This window comes from Mchenga conophoros, linkage group LG10 (genome assembly GCF_057382185.1).
Source record: "Mchenga conophoros isolate Kocher_MC1m ecotype Shallow Benthic linkage group LG10, M_conophoros_male_GT1.1, whole genome shotgun sequence".
NCBI classification, from domain to species: domain Eukaryota; kingdom Metazoa; phylum Chordata; class Actinopteri; order Cichliformes; family Cichlidae; genus Mchenga; species Mchenga conophoros.
Window position 1 is genome coordinate 1,428,896 of NC_140535.1, and position 15,617 is coordinate 1,444,512.

The 15,617-nt window shown below is 45.7% G+C and overlaps 1 protein-coding gene across 2 annotated transcripts in view; it reads right to left on the reverse strand.

Moving 5' to 3' along the window:
* The window catches only part of spns2 (SPNS lysolipid transporter 2, sphingosine-1-phosphate), a 57,193-nt gene that overhangs the window by 14,083 nt on the left and 27,493 nt on the right, over nucleotides 1-15,617 (reverse strand). For both annotated transcript variants that reach the window (XM_085288094.1, XM_085288095.1), the window contains exons 3-8: nucleotides 12,508-12,644; nucleotides 8,545-8,696; nucleotides 5,155-5,221; nucleotides 2,721-2,863; nucleotides 1,591-1,743; nucleotides 1,138-1,327 (exon numbers count right to left, since the gene is read on the reverse strand). In XM_085288094.1, coding sequence (XP_085144220.1) covers nucleotides 1,138-1,327; nucleotides 1,591-1,743; nucleotides 2,721-2,863; nucleotides 5,155-5,221; nucleotides 8,545-8,696; nucleotides 12,508-12,644 — 842 coding nt within the window. The remainder of the gene's footprint in view (nucleotides 1-1,137; nucleotides 1,328-1,590; nucleotides 1,744-2,720; nucleotides 2,864-5,154; nucleotides 5,222-8,544; nucleotides 8,697-12,507; nucleotides 12,645-15,617) is intronic.

The window sequence follows — 15,617 nt, forward strand, 5'->3', positions numbered from 1 at the left end:
TAGTGAGGACTGCTACTGTTGCTGCCTGGTAAAAACCCAAACCTCTGTCGTTGGAAACGAGACAGCGTTCAACCTGCACTGTTACCATCTGACACTCGGAGCGATACCAGGCGTCACTTCAGTCATTAGCAAAGCTAAAGCCTGTTTCTGTAATAGAGCAACTGTATAAAATTGAGTTGGACAGATCTGTAATGGTGTAATTAATATGGAAACTTCTGCTCCTCGGCTCTAATCGGCTGAGTCATGCTGCTGCCTGACACCTGATAAATGTGCGCCTTTGACCTGGAAGAAGTTCAAACAAATCTTACTTCATTACATCGAAATCATTATTCGCAGCAGTAATCATCTGTCACCTGGGACCTACTTTGTTTGGCGTGCTACCTGTGGGCTACTCACTTAATTCATATAAATGACACTTAACTTAACATATTGCTGCTTAAATAAATCAGCTTTTGGTTGTTTGCTCGTGGACAGTGGGAGCTCTGCATGTTTGATTTCTTCTTCCTGACAGCAGCTCAGAGGGATTTGTTCCTCATACCAGGATCAAACGTGTCACTCGAATCGTCACTCGGTTTAAAAAAATGCTCACAGTTGTAAAATCCAATACGAAGCCGGACTTTCCAGGGAAAGCCGAGGTCACATTTTTTAGGATATGGAAGCCTGTTTGTTAAGTTTCCTTACACGCATGGGACTGCCACGTTTCTGCCACTGCAGGCCAACTTGTTGAGAGTCCCTTCCTATTCCTTTGTCACTGATAAGAGCGAGAAATCTGTGCTTGATAAGTCCGACATTGTTTCAAAAACAGCCTTTCCTGCTGCACGAGGTAATTAGGTCCACTGGCTCCATGCTGTTTGCCTACGATTAGTGAGTGTGGAGGCCCGATCAGGCTCACCTGTTATTACGATCAGTATGATCAGCTACACCCATTCACTGCTCTGCTCCCACCCGACAGCTTCTCCGTCTCATTTGACTGTCAGCTTCTAGAATGAATCATAGCTGACACGCTAATATCGCCTCATCCTTGAAAATGAAGAATGCTTTTCCAACATCCCCAAACCTGGCACAGCTCTTTACTTAAACTTGATCCACTGCAGGCACAACGCCGTCTGTGCGACAGCTCCAGGGAACGAGCCTTACGTAAGCTCCAATGATGCTCTTCTTGGCCACCACGAAGATGAGGCAGATGAAGATGGCCGAGCCCAGCATGCTGACGGCGCACACCAGAGGGTCGGCTCGTTCTGTCTTCTGGCGACACAGGCGTGTGGTGAGAGCCCCGATGACCACGCCTAACAGCCCCGTCACACATGTGATGGCCCCGAACACCATGCTGTGGGAAATAACGCAGATTTAGACGAGCAGGTTTTACAGCGTGAAACACTGCGATCAAGGTCGCAGAAGAATGGCGCACTGTAAAAAAAAGCTACAATCAGCTGCTCACAGTGGGGTGTGTCACACGCTCCTCCTCATGCATCCTTTGGAGGAAACTCAAATAGTTTTACTTTCTATCTCTGATCCTTAAACGGTGCTGGAGTCCTGCCCTTTACAAGGAAACAGAAATCCACCCCCTCCGTCGAGTCATGAGCCTCTCACCTGTCCGTGCTACTGCAAATCTCTTTTGTGCAAGCCTCTGCCGTCTTCTGCACCACCCGGGCTCTAAACAGGTAGCCAGGAATCCATATACCAAACGCACCCGTGGCAAAGGAGACCGCTGCCGAAGCCAAGGAGGAGAACACGTAGCTCCGACTGGCAACAAAGACACAGAAAGATCGTGAGGATAATCACATCGTGTCAAACATCTCGCTGACTCTTTCTTATCTGACCAGAACTGCAAGCTGATGGTTGCACAGAGTTAAAGCAGCTGAAACAGCAGGTGCTGCAGCTCAAAGCCACCGAAGTGAAGAATAAATCCAAACGGCTAAAAATGTCCAACATCTCTATAAAGAAACCCAGCCCACGGGTCCAACACAACAAAGCTACAGTGTTTCACCGGCTGGGACCACATCCTTTGTAACGATGGGCGATGAGGGAGTACGAACTGGTGCTGCGGTTTGGGGAAGGCCTCGAAGGGGACTGGTGACGCCTCCCGGGCCGGACAGATCCTATGTACTAACGAGGAGTGAATGAAGGAAAGGACGAGAGGAGAGGAGAGGAGAGGAGCGAGAGAAAATGGGGGGGCATGAAAATGAGAACAGCAGGTATTGGTGAAGGGGGGGCTTCTACAGCCTGAGGCCGGAGGTGGTCTGCTCCTGAAATTCAGATGATATCTCCATGTGCTGTTCAGCAGAAGGGCAGGAGGACAGTGAATGCTCCTGTTGGCATTTCCATTTCAGCCATGGTTACATAATGAAGACGTGTGTAATGCTTTTGTTTGTCCATCCAACAATTTAAAGGTACTGATGAAGGATGTAGTTGAATGTAAAGAAGCATGTTCTCACACTTAGAAAGCTAAAAACAGACAATTCTGCTATTTTCCTTATTTAATATCAGCTGTGAGCAAACCAGAGGGAAGCAAAGACAGGGTGGACATGTAGGGAAACTGAGACGACAGCTTTAGACGGAGGATGATCGGAGGGGCAGATGATCTAGGATGAGATCATTTAGGACTGTTGGGACCTTGCAGCTCGACTTATATCCAAAACTCTAAATCTATCCATAAATCCCCCTGAACACTGAACTCATAAACGATTTCCCAAAATGTGCTGTCTGAAAGTGAGCCTTACTTCTTGGCGAGCGCTTTCATGTCACACAACCAGGAGGTGCGGCTCCTGATGCGACCTCCCAGCTGATCGGCGCTCCCTCTCTTTGGGTCAGGGACAAGGAGCAGGATGAGAACGCTTGCAGTGATGCCTAAAACTGGGGAAACCTAAAGGGACGAGAATCAATCAGCATCAGAGTTCAGACACATCATGCTAACAAACAGCAATAGAAGAGTTAAAACAGGAGACAAAGAACGCTGTTTCCAGTCTGAATGGACGGCGTCTGCGTTACGCCTGACACTCACTGTGTGTGTGTGTGTGCATGTGTGGGTGTGCATGTGTGTGTGTGCATGTGTGTGCATGTGTGCATGTGCATGCATGTGTGCATGTGCATGTGTGTGCATGTGTGGGTGTGGGCCTGGCTGTGGGTACAAGCACAAAAGAGCCTAAAAAAGCTTTTTTTGTTTTTGCTTTGTGAAGTTTCACCGAGGTGAAAACCTCATAAAGTGCCCATCTGCTGCTATAGTCACCATCATCTTTCATGGGCTGCGTGGCAGCGTGTTTGTACCTGCGTGCGACTTTGTGGCGGAGACGAAGACAAAAGGCAGGATGGGCTGCGTTCGAGGGGGTTCGTTTGAGTGATACAAATTGCTCACAAAAGCAAAACCAATTTCGTATGTCAGGGGAAATTCATCCCGTTATATTTTGATGCTCATAAAAGCCCATTTATATGCATAAGTACTGCGCTGCTGTGAAACGTGTGTCTGTGTGTGTCCGTGTGTGTCTGTGTGAGGATGTGTGCGTCTGTGTGTGTCCTTTGGAGTTTTTCACTGGGGGAATAATTCTGTGTCTGCCGTGGCTCATAATGCAGTTAATAATGTGGCTGCGCTCTCAGAAGTGTGAGGATTACGCCGCCGTGCGCCGCCGTCTACATCGAAATCTTATAACGTGTCTCAGAGCGAGGCGGCCTAATGGAAGCTGGAGCTGGTCTCACTGAAGGGGAAACAAATATCAGGTTTTTTGGCACTTATGTTCCTTCAGAATTATTCTAAAACTCAAAGGGGCTGTGACCTTTAACCTCGACTCCCACAGGGCCCATTAGACGCTTCCTGTATGGGTGGTGGGCTATCAAATAAATGAGCTACTGCCCTCTCCTGCTGGACCTCCTTTGTTGCTTCATCCCATCCATATTTTCAGGAAGCTAGCTGGAACACGCTGGGCAAAAACAAACGGAAGCGCTGCAGTGTTTTTCCCTTCAAGCAGGATGCCGCTGCAAAGAACCCGTTTTATGTCTTGTTATTTGTTTTCCCTGCATGCCACACCGGTGATTAATTGGCTTTGAGATTGTTTTATTGGAATGTCATTGTGGCTGCTTTGGAACAAGCCAGCCTGCTCTTTGTTTTTATTTTAAAGCTCCGCCACGGCGAGGAAGAAATGAACTTCCTGCCAAGCGAGCTGTCCGTGTCCAGGAATCTCTTCCATGGCGAGAAAGTTTCATGTGTTCCAGTCACTTCATAAGAAGGGTGAGGTCATACTTCGTTCCAAGGATGGGCCTGAAGTTAGCGGTTCGCGAGGAGCCCTGCTGGGGTTCTCGCTGGTCCCCTCCTTTGAGGCCGGGCGGCTTCATTGAGGTTCACCTCCAAACATTTGGTCTCAGCTTTGGCTTTATGCTCCTAATAGAGCACCTTTCTCCTGCTGCAGCACAAAACAGTCTATTAATGAGTTTTTTCAATATCCCATCAGCAGGTTTCTGCAGATAAATTTCTCTCGGGAGCAGAAATGAGCCTTTTATCAAACGAGATCCAGGTTAATTCGTCAGAGCACCTTTAGGGTATTTGCCCAACAGTACTTAGTCACAGCTGTAGCGCCATGCCCGGCTCATTGCTCCATCGCTGCCCTACAAAGACGTTTAATGCCTGCGGCGCCTGTTGCAGCTCATTTCCTGCGGGTGATTCTTGCTCTCTATAAACAGCATCTTTGCATCAGCTGCTGAATCGGGCTCTGACATCATCTCTGTCACTTTGCTTTACGGTGTGACGTCAGGAGACATTTGTTTGACACAACACAGCTCGTACCTGCGGATGCACCCGAGACGTGCAACAGTGACACAATGGCCAAACCAAATGTTGTATTTCCTTAATCTCCTGTAGTGACAAAGACCTCCCAGAGCTGCCATTTATCCTCGTTCAGCAGAAATGGCCTTCATGAGCAAAATGTTACTTAAATGTTTACAGCGACTGCAGCGTGTTTATTAGAAATCCACGTTCCTGCTGCTGAAGCCGATCAGAACCTATGCAGCAAATGTTTTTTTGGTGTGAACGCGTAATGGAAGAAGATGTTTTTAGAAAGGCTTCTGCAGGAAGCTGAAGGCTGAGCTAAGGAGGATTTGAGCCTCTGTTCCCCAAACGTCTGAGCCAGTGCCCCCTCCCACCACCCCACATGATGCTGACGCTCTTACCCTCAGTGCCCAGTGCCAGTCTCCTGCAGCCTCCTTGGCGCTGGAGCCCAGGATGTAGCCCAGCCCGCTGCAGAGGGACAAACAGGTTATGCATCAAAACACAACATATACAGCATTTTACTGTCAGCCTGCTCTGCTCAAGTTTACCGAATCACAGAAACATTTGGGTCCATCTTCACATAACAGCATAATGGCGTCATTCTCCCTGCAGCACACTCATGATGTGATGTGCACGTCTGCAAAGGTTGTTTGGGTACAACGATCTCATCGAGCAATCGTTCTTAAAATGATCCTGCAGTGTGTAGGTGAGACACTGAATCTGCAACACTTCAATACACAGGCCGGGTTTTTCTAGTGTTTCTGAGTAAATCGAGCCTATTGCTGTGTTACTAAACAGAACAGGTCCTGAGCTGCTTCATTCATCTGAGGTAATGTTGCTCTTCTCTCAGCTTGTGGCCATTCTGCCGCGGTCTCTGCCCTCATTAGTGCATTTGTGCCCACAGACCTGTTGTTGTTCCTCTTTCAGACTTTGTGTGAAAGATATATATATATATATATATATATATATATATATATATATATATATATATATATATATATATATAAATATAAATATATAAAAGCAGTTGCTGAAATGCTCAAATGCCCCGCCCATGGTACCTGTTCGGATCGCTCTTCTTCCCCTGATCAGTGGCCGCTTCGACAAACAATCACTGGAATTATGTGTAATTAGTGAAGTGGTCAGTCAGTTGTGACTCAGTGACATGCGTCAGCTGAGTCTGTCATTTCCATCACTGAAGCCCACACTACTACACATCCTGTTTGTAGTCTGATTATAGCTGCTGAGTGTTTGGGAACTAATGACGTGTTACTGATCAAAGCGCCGGAATCTGTTTGGTCTCTGCGTGGGTGATTTGTGCGAGCAGCCACTAAACGCAGGTGTAAAGTAACTAATGTGAGGACACAGAGCCAGTGTTGTCTTCTGGCCGCGGGCTTTACTCTCACAGTAATTTCACTGCTTTTGCTAAAAAAAATGGTGTTTTGTGCTTAACGAATGAACGCTGCAGTGAAACGTTTGAGGGAACTGTCGCTGGATCAGATCGGGTGAGATCGGCGTGGCATCAGCGTTTCAAGGACAAAAAGGATTCAGATTGATAACTGGGCACCTGGGGATTAGTAAATACAAAGCTGCTGAGCTTGTAGGCGATGACGTAACTGCCAGTAATGATGAAACTGTCAGAAAAGACGCTGCTTTACACCCCTGATGCCAGTTTATCCAGCATGACCATACTCATCAAATGTCAACAGAAAACCCGACGAGTGTGACAATAACATGAATCGTTAACTTTCAGAGGCTTTGAGCACTTTTGACCTACACTGATCTCTGCCACTAAAACTGAAGACTGTAAAGTGGCTTGGATGGAAAACGTCGCTGACGATCATCACTGAGACACGTCTCTAAATTAAGTTTTCTTTGTTTGTCACACGTTTATGACGCTGCATTACGGGAACGTTACCTGGAAAAATGGAGTTAAAATGGGCGAACTAACTAAACGGTGGCTAACTGTAAACTTTGTACACAACATTCTGAATCTCTCAGATGCAAATTTGTCATTTAACCTATAGACACAACAAAAGTGGACTCGACATCAAGTGATAGTGATGTTTGTAAAGAAGAGGTTCTCCTTGATCCACCATCACTTTGGTACCGACGTCAGCGGGGCAGTTTGAGCTCTTACTGGCAGAGATGGAGTCACGTGTGAGGGCGCAGAGGAATCTGATTACCTTTACACTTTCATATCGCTGCATATTCAAACGCTATGATCGCACTTGTTTCCAAATGCAGCGGTCTGATTGGTCAGATCATGCAAAAAATCCTCCGAATCGAAACAATCTGAAAAATGACGGCGTTAAATCTGAAAACATGTTAACACACAATATAAACGCGTCTGGTGCGTTAAGGCCTTTAAGTCTTGCCTGACACTAAACACGATCACAGCTTGACGGAGCTCATGGCTTCCACGGACAGACACTCTGCCCCAGATAGCAGTGACACATTGGCCCCGAGCCTGGCGTCCAACACTTTGTGCGGCTTCTACTCACAGTTTGTTTAAACTCTTGACTGGAAAAGTGAAGAAAGCCAGTCAGCCTTTGTGATTTCTGAGTTATCTGCATGTGCAGAGTCTCTCCCCACATGCTGTTTCCCATCAGAATAATAAATTGCAACACTAGCGAGAGGATCAATTGAGCGCAACAACTTTGTTATCAGCACTTGCTGCTAAAAGAGACAAAACATGTTTAGCTGGTTTTATACACACGCACAGTGAAGGTGGAAACAGTCTGCCGTCGTCGGCTAGTCTTCCAAAAATAACAGAGCAGCATAAACGTGCTCAGACAGCATATGATATTTCCAGTGAGTGACTAACAGCTAATCTTATCAGAGAGCGTTTGGAAAGTTCAACACAACAATAAAACCTGAGCATGAAAAACAGACCGACTCAAACGGCAGCGAGACCCAGAAACATATCTGTGGGGCCGGTTTCAAAAAGGTTTGAAAAAACAAACAAACAAAGGATGAAGGGCAGGGGAATCCGTTTCCTATGAATCCAGTCTAATTCCTGGGTCATTTCCTGAAAATGGTCACCGCAGCGTCAGTAAAGACAAACAAGCGGGAGAGTGGATAGGATGTTTGACGCGCCACGCCGAGGCTCCCTCTTTCACCTCCCATTGTCATTGTTGCTGGGCAGTTTACCGTGACCCAAACAACTCTGGCGAGTCATAACACAAGCACTCAAAGGGCAGATTAGGCTTCCCTTTGCTCGTCTGTCTCCAGCCTGGATATAATGACAGAAATGTCAAATAACGCTCATGTTCAGAGCGTTGCAGACTACGCAGCGCTTCCAGCATGCAAACGATGGAGAACAGCACAGCCTGCGACAGCTCGGGCGAATGGGACGTCTCTAAAGTGAGCATCGCAGGTACATTGGTCTTTTATTTCTTGGCTCTGTTTGTTTTCTCCCTGAGCTTCTTTATCTGCTTAAATGAATTGCAGAGCCTAGAGACTCGAGCTTAATAATACCTCCTACTCACAAATCTCCATGTCACAGCTCCAACCCTGCTTTAAGCTTCACAGAGCCAACTGAAAGTATTTTTCTGCAAAGGTTCAATTTAAAAAAAACAAACATAAGCGTGACCTTCCCAATGTGAGGAAAAGTTCAATTATCTATATGACAGCTCTGTAGTTCCTTTGGATTTAACATCTGAAGGACGGGCTAGGAGAGATGAAAGGATGAAAACGTTCATGGTCATCACTGAGGTGTCGTTTCATGAACATTCAGCTCCCAAAATAGCTCATCAGCTTCAACAACCCAGGCCCTGTCTGCATCTTACCTTCCCAGGGGGATGGCCAGGTAGAAGACAGAGAGCATCATGGTGCGGGTGTTACTAGTAAAGAGGTCTCCTATGATGGTGGGAGAGATGGAGGAGTAGCTGGATTCTCCGATGCCCACGAGTCCTCTGGAGAGCACAAACAGCCAGAAGTACTGTGGAGAGGAGGAAGAAGCTAATCTGCGTATCCTTGTGTTACAATCACAACATTTAATCACTTAGTATTTACATCCGTGCTGATTCAGCATCGCTGAGCTTGTGAACATACAGTGGAGGATCAGTGGGTCATCCTCCGAGACATCAGAGCATCAAACATGGTAATTCTGTTTAACCATTATTGAGTTCCTACTTTACACCAGGTAAATATAAAATACAATGAAACACCATGTAGTCGGTCTTTATAGGTGTAGTCCACCAGTTAAGTATATTATCATTGTCGCAAAATATTCAGTGGCTTCATGAGCTCTTGTATGAGCACCAAAAAACATGGATTTTCAGAATAAAAGTCTTTTATAATTCTTCTTTCTGCATATGTTAGCATAGTCTGCATCTATGCCCATCATGCTGCTGTACTGGTGCTGAGCACAGATTAGTTATTGACTTTGAATGTTATGTATTATATTATCAGTTAATGGAAATATAACAGCAGTAAGATTTTATGTGTTTAATCTGCGCGGTATGAAGGGATGAAGAGACAAACTTAAAAGGCCTTAATAGGAGCATCTTTCTCATTGAGGCACCTGTGCAGGCAGCTGATCGCTAACTGTTTCCACGGCAACCACTACTCACTACATCTGGACGACCGGCTTGCTTGTAAAGCTGCAAAGAAATCGGGATCCCCACACAGGAGACAAATGACAAACACGGGTCAGTAATCTGACCTGTGATCTGGCCACAACAAGACATTTACAGTAAAGACTTCCAATCCAGTCAGCTGCTCTTATATGCAAAGCCTTTTTAAGATCTTTTTATTTCCACTCGTAACGCGGCTCTGGGCTGTTACAGCCCGATAAGCAGTGTCCTTCATAAAGACGTAATTAGGAGCTGTTTATACCAGTGAAGACGCCAAAGATGTGTTTACTGTTTTTTCAGCACATAGTTTTGCATTATTATATTGCTTGAGACTATGAGCCCATGCAAGTGTTTACTGCTGTGTATATAGTTATGTTTGTCACATTGTTTGAAATGATTTACAGACAGACTATTTTTTTCCTTTAATGGCCGTTTGGTGGGATGATGACAGGCACTCTTCCTGTGTTTGTGGTCACTGGAACAGAAACTCTACAAAGAAGCAACGCTGCCAAAGAAGCACCACAAAAATGTGGTTTGGAAAACGTCTGAAGACTACAAAGACACGAAAGAGAAGTTTGAGATGATCGAAACCTTTCCCCGACTTTTGAATGAGTTAAAGACAAATATCAGCATGCTGACATGGCGGGGTTAGTTTCCCATGTTCACTGACATACGATGAGCTCACAATCAGCTGTTTTCAACTAGTACGTTTGAGAAACTGTGTGTTGTTACTTTATTAAAGCACAGTCTGATATTTATCTACAGGACACCAGTTCAGGCACTTGTCACTGGTCCTGACACTTTAGCAAGTCCAAAGAGGTACTTTGAAGGAAACTTTTATCATTTACGTCCACGTCTACTCGCTTCTTTGGTTATATTAAAGGTAGAATGGGAGGTCTGTGGAACCAGGACTACCAGTTTGGACTGGGAGACAGACACCTGCTCTGCTTTTAAGATTAAAAACTTTCCTTTTTGGTAAAGCTTATAGTTGGAGCTGGATCAGGTGGCCTACAGGTGCATTTAGTCATTAGTTATCATTAACGGTGCCGTGCCTGCTGACAGACGGTGTACGTGTGTTTTATGTGTTAACAGACCTCTCTGCACTGAATCATATCTGTTATTAACCTCTGTCTCTCTTCCACAGCATGTCTTTATCCTGTCTTCCTTCTCTCACCCCAACCAATCACAGCAGATGGCCCCGCCCCTCCCTGAGCCTGGTTCTGTCTGAGGTTTCTTCCTGTTAAAAGGGAGTTTTTCCTTCCCACTGTTGCCAAAGTGCTTGCTCACAGGGGCTCATATGATTGTTGGGTTTTTCTCTGTATCTATGAAGCGCCTTGAGGCGACTTATGTTGTGATTTGGCGCTATATAAATAAAATTGAATTGAATTTTATTCATTAGTGCTGTATTCTGTGTGCGTCCTTGCTTCTAACTCTTCTGTCATTTCTAACTAAGCCACTCCCACCTTTCCTGCTTTCCCACCAGTCGCATCACATGATTTTTCCCTCTGCTCATCTGCACTTCACTCCCTTTGTGAGTGCCCTCATGACATGTACTGTGGGAACAAAGACCGTTCCTTGCCTGATTGTCTTTGTGCTGTTGCCAGAGCTTTCCAGTTATTCATAGATGTTCTTGTTTTTTAACCCCTGCTAACCTGGAACTTGCCGCCACCTTTCTTTTCTCTTTCTGCTTGATTTGAAAGTTTTCCTGTTTGGAGTAAACTCCAAGTGGACTTTTACCTGCTTGTGTCTGAGTCATGCAGACTGGCTATTCACTGAAGAGCAGTCACGCAACAACACCATTATAAAGATGATACCATCATAAAACTATAAACAAAAAAAGGATCATCAACCTGTGGAGTTGGTCCAACAAAAGATCTCGATGTCCTCGTCTCACACCCTCGACACAAACGAGGTGACGCTGAGTGAGCTGAGCGATGCTTTCTACTAAACTAAGGTATAAACAGGGACAGTCCTGGAAATATAACATATAAAGCCTACCAGAGGCAGACAAGCTGCAGCACAATGTGCTGTCTTTCTGGCGTATAGTAAGGAGCAGCGAGTAATATGCTTCAACATGTTAAAATAAAGAAGCACAAGTGATCACTTTATGACATAATCTTGTGGTCATGAGGAAAAAGTATGAAGTTTCACTTTGTGGTGAATTTCTCTTATGTAAGATCTGCATCCTGCATCTCCTGCGAGTCCTTCCAAACGCCCCAGAGCGCCTCAAATGCATCACGACAGGAGTCTGTTGTAAGCACTCGTTAGCATTTCATTGCGTGTCGTGTCTTTCATCTCTCCTGGTGACAGTGCCACAGCTATTATATAACAGCCATCATGTCTCGTTTGATCGGCACGCTCAGGAACATGTCTTAAGGGTGGAGTCACAGTTGGAGACAAAGGACGTGAGCCATCAGCGGCCTTTGTGGGATTCGTCAGAGCTCCTTAACTTCAACTTATCTATAAGTGGCCTCGATGTATTTGCTGCTTAGGCGCAGCAGTCGAGTCGAGGACAGAGGACAGAGGACAGGCTCCTGAGACCTGAGCCGAGCTGTCGCTCCGCTCGCGGTTTACTTGCTGGAGACACTGCAGCGTGACGATGCTCTGCACGCTCCATAAATTTGACTAACACAGCTTTGAAGGCACATATTTCAGTCACTTTGTCAGATTTTCATTACAACCGTCGTGTCAAGAAGGCACCACGAGCCCGTCGACGCCCCCACGCAGACGTCCGTGAGCCGAGCCTTTTACTCTAATATGATGTCGACTCTCAGCGGGACGCCCCTTCCCCCATTTTATGGCCTCCACGAATGAATGATGTGGCCGTTTAAAGCACCCGGCATCTCCTCGCACACAGAGGTTCTTAGAGACACACAGTCTAAATCTGCTTGTAAAAGATCAGCGAAATGAGTTTTATCTTCCAAACCATTGTAACCGAGACAAGCGCGAGGCCTTCATTAGCTGGCTGCTAGCCAGAGAGAGGGCGCAGGCAGAGCATGTCTACAAAGGCAGAGCGGGTATCTGACTTAATAAGCATGTCATTACATTTTGCTTGCCTTAACTTCGAGCGTATCCAGATCATTACAGAATAATAACCTTGTCTATGAGGGGAACCAACACACTGACAGTGGAGCTGCAGTGCTGCGAGCGCTGTGTGGTTTCTCAGAGCCGTACCTCTTTACTGATGAAGGAGCTCAACAGGGTAACAATGGACCAGAAGAGAATGCCACAGCTCAGGATGACCTTTCTGTTGAAGCGGTCGCCCAGGTAACCAAAGATGGGAGCTGCCACCATGAAGCTACAGATGAAAACTGCGGAAAGAGAAGAGAAACAGAAAATGACGGTCACTGACTTCGATACTCATTTACTGCATGAGCGGACTGCTGCTTTATGTCACACTGCTTCAGCTCTGATTAAGTCGAGACCCGTCCAGATCAAGTGTCTGATAGAAGTCAGCCAGAGACACGCCCCTGTTACACGTCACCTCACGAGAATATCACATAGATACGATAACACGTGGGTAGATGTCAGAGATAACTTGCATTAAGCTAACGTAGCAGGTCAGAGAAGTGCAGTTTGTGATGTAGTCAAATAACGTAGCCCTGAAGGAGAGAAAATCAGGATGACATGTGGCAAATGTTACGAGCTCAGACCGATTAAAAAGGCTGTGGAGAAAAGAAAGAATGACAGTGGGAACTAACCAGATGTAGGACAATTCACAGCAATATCTGACCCTTGAGAAGCTCGGTGGCTGTGCAGCCATAAATAATTCCTCCATCTTAATTTCTTACAAGGAAACTTTGTGCTCCAAAATGTGCTTCCCTAATTGCCCCACTGCTGACTGCACGACCGCTCAGCCCTTGCAGGCTCTTCGTCAGTATTTATGAGGCGGGCGAACCCAAACACAGCAGAATTTTTAAAGCTTTCAAACTGAGTTTGGTGTCTTTGCGAAGGAGAAAGGGCAGCGATGTTACTCTTGACAGCAGCGGGAGGAGATGGGGAGGCAGGCGGGAGTGTTTTGACACATCATCAGCATAAACGTTCAGAGGAGCTGAGAGAGGAAAGCGAGGAGGGGGGTGTTATATAAGATACAGGCATCGCTGTCCCACAGCTGCAGAGGCCAGCCAGCGGGATGAGGGACAGTAATCAGATTAAAGCATAACTGTAGTTTTGGACATGTGATATCGTAATCTGATAAACGGGAGAAAAAAAGCAAAAGGATAAAAACCCTATTTTGAGGCAAAAGCTGTGGTTTTACATAATGATGCTGCAGGTATGTACATGCAACAACTGGGCAGGTAGCGAAGCTGCATCCTGATAGGTTCACCACATCTGACTGAAAACATATATGAATATATGAAGTTCATATGTGAAATATGAATTTTTGGGATTAAAAGTAAGAGCCGTGTTATTGGTGTTACAGCTTAACACGCGTGTTATGTAAATGAAAAGTGCGTCATCACTTTATAGAAAATCTACATGTGAACATTCGTCCGGTGCGACTCTGCTGTTATTTTTGGGGAAGAACAATCTAACCTGAGACAGGGAAATGATCTAAAGTCTAATTCTAATTTAATTTCACTAATATTAATGACGTTTTTACAGGAGCTGGGCGAGTTCCTAACGAGTGCCTCACATCTCCACCTCTCAGCGTCGCTACTCTCCCTCTTCTCGCCCGGGTTTCTTTCCCTCTCTGTCGCCTCCATCACCGACCACAGGCCTGTTGTGTCATGACTCTGATGACTCCTCCCTGCAGGTCCAGGTCTCTAAAAGAGCTCTGCCAGCTCACCCTGCAGCCACAGCACACACACACACACACACACACACACACACACACACACACACACACACACACACACACACACACACACACACACTGGTTCTGCTGTGCATACTGGAGATAAGTTGGGACAGGTCCATAATCAACCAGCAGCAGCTGCTCCTCGTGGGGACAGAGATCATTACTCTTGCTGTTACAAACACATCCTCACATCTTCAGCTGACTTAGTTCAGGTCATCAACCGGACCGCACAGGCTCTCTCTCTCCGCAGATCTTATTTTATGTAATTTGCTGATAAGTTGTGCTATTTTCCTCGGCTCATTTTCACCTTTTAGCAGTACCAGCACATGTGAGTTAAGTCGGGTAATAACAGTTTGCTCGCAGCCTTTTTGCTTTTAGAGTGAGACACATAAATCCTTTGTGCAAAAGTCTTTGATGTAACGTCAGCTTTGGTGTTAAAATGAAGAAGATGCTGTGGAGAAAAAACAGCCTCGGTGCCAAACTTGGCAAAAACAGAACAAATATGTGAAATACTGTTTTTAGTTTTGAGACGTGAAGGGCTGCGCCCAACCGAGCGAGAACGCCGCGCCTGCCAGGAACGCGCTTTCTCCTGAACCCGTTTGAACTCTGAAAGAAAATAATAAGATGATAAATAACAGTTACACTTCAGCTACAAATGGATTACTTTGTTTCTTGACACGAGGCGTAGGGGATGTTGTCAGGTTGTTTATTGTAAGAAAAACAAAGGTACACTCAGACGCTTTCTGCATGTTCTCTTATTAAATTCAGTGAAGTCAGAGTCAGCACTGATAACCCTGCTGAAGATTCAGATCTGGAGATCTTGTTCTTGTTCTCTTTGACCTTATTTATCCATAAGCAGTACAACCCGGCAGCACTCGCAGCACTGTTTACTGCATTTGTTGGACATATTGATGGTGATAATTACAGTGATGACTGCTGGGGCGTAATTGTGATCATTGACAGTGAAGACATTACATCTATCTGTGAACCGAACACTGCAAAACAACGTAAACGAGTCCTATAGGATCAGCTGTGCCTCTGTCATTAGGCTTACGGGACATTTCCCCACTATTATCCTAATAAACACTTTATTTCTTCTTCGGCTGCGAGTCATTGTAAACGCCAGGCTGGCGACCTGAGTTTAGAAAACTACAACACAGTGAATTAACAGCGAGGGCTGTGAATAAATGTGTGTGATGGTGAGGATTCATAGCAGCCTCACCAAGCAGTGTGAAGCAGTGCGGCCTGGTCTGCAGGGACCGTGCTGAGAACTGTTTAAAACCTCTCTGAAGTCCATATATTAATTATTATTTTCCATTATCATTCACTTTTTATATAAAAAACAAAAGATGTAACCGGATACGTTTTCTCTAATGAGAGGAACGTTTCTGCAGACAAGCAACAAAACAACACAAACCAAGCAAACCGAGCCCTGACTTCAGTTTGCCCCGTGCATCACGCAGGAGTGCCAATCCTCCTCTGA